Source organism: Palaemon carinicauda, unplaced genomic scaffold (assembly GCF_036898095.1).
Source record: "Palaemon carinicauda isolate YSFRI2023 unplaced genomic scaffold, ASM3689809v2 scaffold3037, whole genome shotgun sequence".
Taxonomy (NCBI): Eukaryota; Metazoa; Arthropoda; class Malacostraca; order Decapoda; family Palaemonidae; genus Palaemon; species Palaemon carinicauda.
Genome location: NW_027170708.1, coordinates 7,501 through 15,000, shown reverse-complemented (window position 1 = coordinate 15,000; position 7,500 = coordinate 7,501). Strand labels below are relative to the sequence as shown.

General features: G+C 33.1%; 1 protein-coding gene and 1 long non-coding RNA gene across 2 annotated transcripts in view; both read left to right on the top strand.

Annotated features, from left to right (window-relative positions):
* The first annotated feature begins 121 nt into the window (after positions 1–121).
* Positions 122–1,452, top strand: LOC137636457 (uncharacterized). Its single transcript, XR_011043104.1, has 2 exons — positions 122–783; positions 1,256–1,452. It is a non-coding gene; the product is annotated as an uncharacterized lncRNA (long non-coding RNA).
* Positions 1,453–3,660: 2,208 nt separating this feature from the next.
* The window catches only part of LOC137636456 (uncharacterized), a 5,097-nt gene continuing 1,257 nt past the window's right edge, over positions 3,661–7,500 (top strand). The window contains exons 1-2 of the mRNA XM_068368880.1: positions 3,661–4,982; positions 5,455–7,500. The exon at positions 5,455–7,500 is cut by the window's right edge and continues 1,257 nt beyond it. Coding sequence (XP_068224981.1) covers positions 6,565–7,500 — 936 coding nt within the window. The 5' untranslated portion in view covers positions 3,661–4,982; positions 5,455–6,564. The remainder of the gene's footprint in view (positions 4,983–5,454) is intronic.

Here is a 7,500-nt window from a genome sequence, read left to right as displayed (position 1 = left end):
ATAATAATAATAATTACAATTTTAATAATAATTAAAATAATAATAATAATAATAATAATAATAATAATAATAATAATAATAATAATTATAATAATAATAATGTATAAAATATATATTTAAATATATATTCCTATAATATTTTGTTAAAAGTTTATGGATATTTTGGGTGATTGAGAAATTTTCTTTATGATCGGTAATTACCTTACCTGGAGAAACATTCCTTGGAATGGGTAATTATCTCCGTAGTTTACTTTAGAATTTCTTTGAATTTGTTTCTTTCAATTTGTTTATTCTAATGTAATTCTGGTTTGTTCAATTAATGTTTGAGGCTTTATTTTTCCTAATCACTGTAAATAAAATTGTGCCAATTAACTGACCTCAGCCTTCGTTGTGCAAACCAAAGTAAATAGGAGTTAAAGATAACTACTAACTACCTAATTTTCTGAATATTCCGAGCCAAACAACTCTACGAAGTAACCTCGAAGTCCCTGTTGGAAGGGAAAACCAGTCCAACACCAACCGTCAAGAAGTGATTACTCTCCTTCACCTCACCTTACCTTGGGACATTTTACCGGTTCTATTTGTCGTCGTAGTGCTGGACTTTTTCTAAATTACTCTACAACGATGGGACTCATTGTGTTTAGTGCTACGAAAACCGAGTGTAAAACTATGAAGAACTAAATTAACTCTACACCTCGTCTGATGAATGTGGAGGCGACCAACAGCAAAGGCTATGGAATTATCATACCCATGCTCTTTTTCATCCTGTGAAGTCATTATAAGGTGGGTCATTGTATTGATTGGCACAATAGTAGTGGCATTTCTTGGTGACTTTTATCATCCTCAAGTCAAAAAATAAATAAAGCCTTGAACTCAGTAATTGAAAATCGCTCTTGAAACTAGGTTTGTTTATAGGCTACTCTAATTAAAATTATCAATTGTCGACCTTAAATTGCTTGTTAATTGAAATTCGGCCTTTTAACGTATATTCTTAAGTGATGCCCTCATCGCATATATTTCATTTGTTAATTAGGTCAAAATATTGAAATGGTTGGCTTTTGATTTGCAATTCTGGGAATTAATATTAAATTTATATTAGTTTTGGAGGTGAATTAAACTTTTTGATTTACATTTATATATTGTAAACAATTTTAGTGTAGTCAAAAATTCTATTCATATTTTCATTTAAACAATTCCATACAAATTCTGGTTTTCAATTTGAATTGGGTGGTTAAATATTTTACCTATCTTTTAGGTCTGGCTCAAGGTGGAGTGGAAAGCTTGGGACAGGAGTACATCTGCCAATGCTTCTAGGTTTGCTTTACCAGAAGCAATCGCTACTCCAAGTGAACTAGCATCAACTGACAACCAACTGTATATAATAAATTTGTCAAGATTATTTAAAATCTACAGATGTTAGTTTCTGTATTACAAATAAATATTTTGTTATAACACGGTCGTTTGTCCTAAGTCAGTTTTTCTGCTCATGGCGACCGTGACAGGATTGAGGATGTTGGTTGTTAAGAGTTGCTGCTGGTTCGCTTCCAAGCTAGTCAGACGAGGTGTAATTTAACATTTATATTTCCTTGGTTAAATTTTAAGATTACGTATATTTCCATTGCCGTTTTTACTTTATTAGGCTTTATATTCTTACTGAAACTGGTATCAAGATGACTGAGTTATTGATTAAATCACGAAAATATGTTAGAAAGTCCGTTACTGAAATTTACAATAAGAAGGATCAGTTTTCATCATATAGTGATATTGAACGTTCTACACTGAAACTGAGGCTTGAAGAGCATTTCACGAAATTATCTGACTTAGATTCTAAAATACAAAATTCAAAGTTTTCTACTGAATGTGATGAAGCTGCTTTGTTAGTTGAGCTTGATGCATGTGAACAGTACAAAACTAAAATTCAAGAGAGCATCTCTACTTTACAAAATTTACCTCAGGTTCGGCATCTGCCTATAGATAATCAGTCACATCAGTCCTTGTTAAAGAGTCCTCATGCTCCTTTACCAACCTTCAATAGTACTGAAGGCGAAGATCTTGGGAAGTTTTTTGTAGAATTTGAACAAACTCTTTCAAAGTTTAAGTTCCCAGAATATGATAAGTTATTGTTGTTAAAACAGCAGGTAAAGGGAAGAGCTCTTACATTAACACTTTGGATGTTCAAAGTCAGAGTTATGCTGATGCAAAAGCTTTGCTAGAGAAGGCTTTAGGCTCAAGAGAAGTTCAAATTTTTAATACCATAAAGCAAATATCTTCAATAAAACTTTCAGATGATGATGATCCTTTTGAATATATTGGGAAAGTAAGCAATTTAGTAGCAAGCGTTAAGACCTTAAATATTGATGTTGACATGTTTCTTCAGTTTTTCTTCTGGAATGGTTTAAATGAGAAATTCAAGTGTCATATGACTGCCATAACTAACAAAATTAGGCCATCTCTTGCAGAGATTAGGGATAATTTCTTTGATGCTAGTGAGAGATATTTACAAGGTAAAAAATTTAAGAAAGTAGAGAAACATAAGTCTGACACTACTAGCTTTGCTGCCAAGGTTTCTTTTGACTCTAAAGTAGGTAAATGCAGCATTTGTAGTAGATTAGGCAAAGATCCAAGTCATTTTTTGAGTAAATGTCCTAACTTTGTTTCTAGCAAAGATAAAAGAACAAAATTGGAGGAACTGGGTGCTTGCTCAAAGTGTGGCTATCCAAGTCATATATTATCAGAATGCAGATTCAGATTTAATTCCAAATGTAAAGGCTGCAAAGGCTGGCATATGTCATTTTTGTGTCCCGATGAAAAAGGTGCTACCAGTATTAAAGAAAATCCAAATTCCGAAAAGAAAAAAGGTAAAGCCAGTAACAGTACAGATAAAGTTAGAAACTCTGAGAGTGGTAATGGAGATGTTGTTGGTAGTTCAAGCAGTAGTGTTGCTGCTATAACTGAAGTTTTAAATTGTGAGGTTGAGGGATATACAATTTTGCCAACTTTTAATATTTCAATTAAAGGTACCAATCTCAGGGTCCTTAAAGACACTGGATGTCAAGCAAATTACATTGAAGAAAATTTGGCTCAAGATTTAAATTTGAAAGTTGTAAATAATGGAGTTTCTTTAACCATTAATGGTATTAATTCCTCTAAGAGTTATAAGACTAAACAAGTTGAACTTGAGTTGCCAATTGGTAGCAATAGTTACATTGTATATGCATTTTGTCTTCCCTCAATTGATGTTTCATTGCAGTTACCTGGGTTAAATGAAGTAGTCAGTGGGTTTGTTTCAAAGGGATACAAGCTAGCAGATCAGGGATTGTTAAATTCTACAGATAGGATAGACAATATTAAATTTATATTAGGATCAGAGTCCTTGCATTGTATCCCTGAAAAGGATATAGTATTTGCAAAATCCAATGACTGCATTTATTCTGATACATGCTTGGGTATATTATTAAAGGGAGACATAAATAAATTAAAGAGCAATTTAAGATTCTTGAAGCCTTGTTCTTCCATGAAGTCAAATGTGCAACATATGTTAAAAGCTGTAAATGTACTTCCAACAAGGACGAAAGAGAACGTTTCAGTAGAATCTTCATCTTTAAATGACCTGGAGACTTCTAATACATATGAGTTGTTTGATGATGATGGTCAGATGATAGAATCTGAGTTGAATAGGGCTACAAATGAATGCTTAGAACTCTCTTGTAAATATTATGTTGGGGAAGAAAGAGGTCAATATCATGAAGATAATGTAGAACTGAATGACAGGCTTATAGAGTATGCTTTAGAAGAAACCCATAGGACTGCTGATGGAAGATTGTGTATGCCACTGTTATGGAACCCGAAAGTTAGTCATCTACTAGGCCGCAACTACAATTTAGCCAAATCAGTGTTGAAAACCCTTACTTCTAAATTAGAAAAATTACCTGATAAGTTAGCCTTGGTAAATGACACCTTTAAGACTCGGGAAACATTAGGCATCATTAAGGAGAATAGGACTAAAGCCATTGATTACCCCATAGGAATAGTTAAAGAGCTGACCAAGAATATTTACGATGAAGTTACTGGGGCTAAATTAATACTAGGTAAAAGTTGGAGATTTGTCAAGCGTCATGTGACAAGCCTGATTCCTTTAATGTCAAGTGACCATTGACAGCATGGCTAAAACTTAAGAAAATTCTTTCACTGTTTCACAGGAAGACATTTAATCTGTATATTATATTAGTTAAGTTTATTTTGTTTTAAATTTATTTTCCATTGACTTTTCAGAGGAAAATTCAATCCCTCCCCTCGGAGTGTATAAAATATATATTTAAATATATATTCCTATAATATTTTGTTAAAAGTTTATGGATATTTTGGGTGATTGAGAAATTTTCTTTATGATCGGTAATTACCTTACCTGGAGAAACATTCCTTGGAATGGGTAATTATCTCCGTAGTTTACTTTAGAATTTCTTTGAATTTGTTTCTTTTAATTTGTTTATTCTAATGTAATTCTGGTTTGTTCAATTAATGTTTGAGGCTTTATTTTTCCTAATCACTGTAAATAAAATTGTGCCAATTAACTGACCTCAGCCTTCGTTGTGCAAACCAAAGTAAATAGGAGTTAAAGATAACTACTAACTACCTAATTTTCTGAATATTCCGAGCCAAACAACTCTACGAAGTAACCTCGAAGTCCCTGTTGGAAGGGAAAACCAGTCCAACACCAACCGTCAAGAAGTGATTACTCTCCTTCACCTCACCTTACCTTGGGACATTTTACCGGTTCTATTTGTCGTCGTAGTGCTGGACTTTTTCTAAATTACTCTACAACGATGGGACTCATTGTGTTTAGTGCTACGAAAACCGAGTGTAAAACTATGAAGAACTAAATTAACTCTACACCTCGTCTGATGAATGTGGAGGCGACCAACAGCAAAGGCTATGGAATTATCATACCCATGCTCTTTTTCATCCTGTGAAGTCATTATAAGGTGGGTCATTGTATTGATTGGCACAATAGTAGTGGCATTTCTTGGTGACTTTTATCATCCTCAAGTCAAAAAATAAATAAAGCCTTGAACTCAGTAATTGAAAATCGCTCTTGAAACTAGGTTTGTTTATAGGCTACTCTAATTAAAATTATCAATTGTCGACCTTAAATTGCTTGTTAATTGAAATTCGGCCTTTTAACGTATATTCTTAAGTGATGCCCTCATCGCATATATTTCATTTGTTAATTAGGTCAAAATATTGAAATGGTTGGCTTTTGATTTGCAATTCTGGGAATTAATATTAAATTTATATTAGTTTTGGAGGTGAATTAAACTTTTCGATTTACATTTATATATTGTAAACAATTTTAGTGTAGTCAAAAATTCTATTCATATTTTCATTTAAACAATTCCATACAAATTCTGGTTTTCAATTTGAATTGGGTGGTTAAATATTTTACCTATCTTTTAGGTCTGGCTCAAGGTGGAGTGGAAAGCTTGGGACAGGAGTACATCTGCCAATGCTTCTAGGTTTGCTTTACCAGAAGCAATCGCTACTCCAAGTGAACTAGCATCAACTGACAACCAACTGTATATAATAAATTTGTCAAGATTATTTAAAATCTACAGATGTTAGTTTCTGTATTACAAATAAATATTTTGTTATAACACGGTCGTTTGTCCTAAGTCATTTTTTCTGCTCATGGCGACCGTGACAGGATTGAGGATGTTGGTTGTTAAGAGTTGCTGCTGGTTCGCTTCCAAGCTAGTCAGACGAGGTGTAATTTAACATTTATATTTCCTTGGTTAAATTTTAAGATTACGTATATTTCCATTGCCGTTTTTACTTTATTAGGCTTTATATTCTTACTGAAACTGGTATCAAGATGACTGAGTTATTGATTAAATCACGAAAATATGTTAGAAAGTCCGTTACTGAAATTTACAATAAGAAGGATCAGTTTTCATCATATAGTGATATTGAACGTTCTACACTGAAACTGAGGCTTGAAGAGCATTTCACGAAATTATCTGACTTAGATTCTAAAATACAAAATTCAAAGTTTTCTACTGAATGTGATGAAGCTGCTTTGTTAGTTGAGCTTGATGCATGTGAACAGTACAAAACTAAAATTCAAGAGAGCATCTCTACTTTACAAAATTTACCTCAGGTTCGGCATCTGCCTATAGATAATCAGTCACATCAGTCCTTGTTAAAGAGTCCTCATGCTCCTTTACCAACCTTCAATAGTACTGAAGGCGAAGATCTTGGGAAGTTTTTTGTAGAATTTGAACAAACTCTTTCAAAGTTTAAGTTCCCAGAATATGATAAGTTATTGTTGTTAAAACAGCAGGTAAAGGGAAGAGCTCTTACATTAACACTTTGGATGTTCAAAGTCAGAGTTATGCTGATGCAAAAGCTTTGCTAGAGAAGGCTTTAGGCTCAAGAGAAGTTCAAATTTTTAATACCATAAAGCAAATATCTTCAATAAAACTTTCAGATGATGATGATCCTTTTGAATATATTGGGAAAGTAAGCAATTTAGTAGCAAGCGTTAAGACCTTAAATATTGATGTTGACATGTTTCTTCAGTTTTTCTTCTGGAATGGTTTAAATGAGAAATTCAAGTGTCATATGACTGCCATAACTAACAAAATTAGGCCATCTCTTGCAGAGATTAGGGATAATTTCTTTGATGCTAGTGAGAGATATTTACAAGGTAAAAAATTTAAGAAAGTAGAGAAACATAAGTCTGACACTACTAGCTTTGCTGCCAAGGTTTCTTTTGACTCTAAAGTAGGTAAATGCAGCATTTGTAGTAGATTAGGCAAAGATCCAAGTCATTTTTTGAGTAAATGTCCTAACTTTGTTTCTAGCAAAGATAAAAGAACAAAATTGGAGGAACTGGGTGCTTGCTCAAAGTGTGGCTATCCAAGTCATATATTATCAGAATGCAGATTCAGATTTAATTCCAAATGTAAAGGCTGCAAAGGCTGGCATATGTCATTTTTGTGTCCCGATGAAAAAGGTGCTACCAGTATTAAAGAAAATCCAAATTCCGAAAAGAAAAAAGGTAAAGCCAGTAACAGTACAGATAAAGTTAGAAACTCTGAGAGTGGTAATGGAGATGTTGTTGGTAGTTCAAGCAGTAGTGTTGCTGCTATAACTGAAGTTTTAAATTGTGAGGTTGAGGGATATACAATTTTGCCAACTTTTAATATTTCAATTAAAGGTACCAATCTCAGGGTCCTTAAAGACACTGGATGTCAAGCAAATTACATTGAAGAAAATTTGGCTCAAGATTTAAATTTGAAAGTTGTAAATAATGGAGTTTCTTTAACCATTAATGGTATTAATTCCTCTAAGAGTTATAAGACTAAAAAAGTTGAAATTGAGTTGCCAATTGGTAGCAATAGTTACATTGTATATGCATTTTGTCTTCCCTCAATTGATGTTTCATTGCAGTTACCTGGGTTAAATGAAGTAGTCAGTGGGTTTGTTTCAAAGGGATACAAG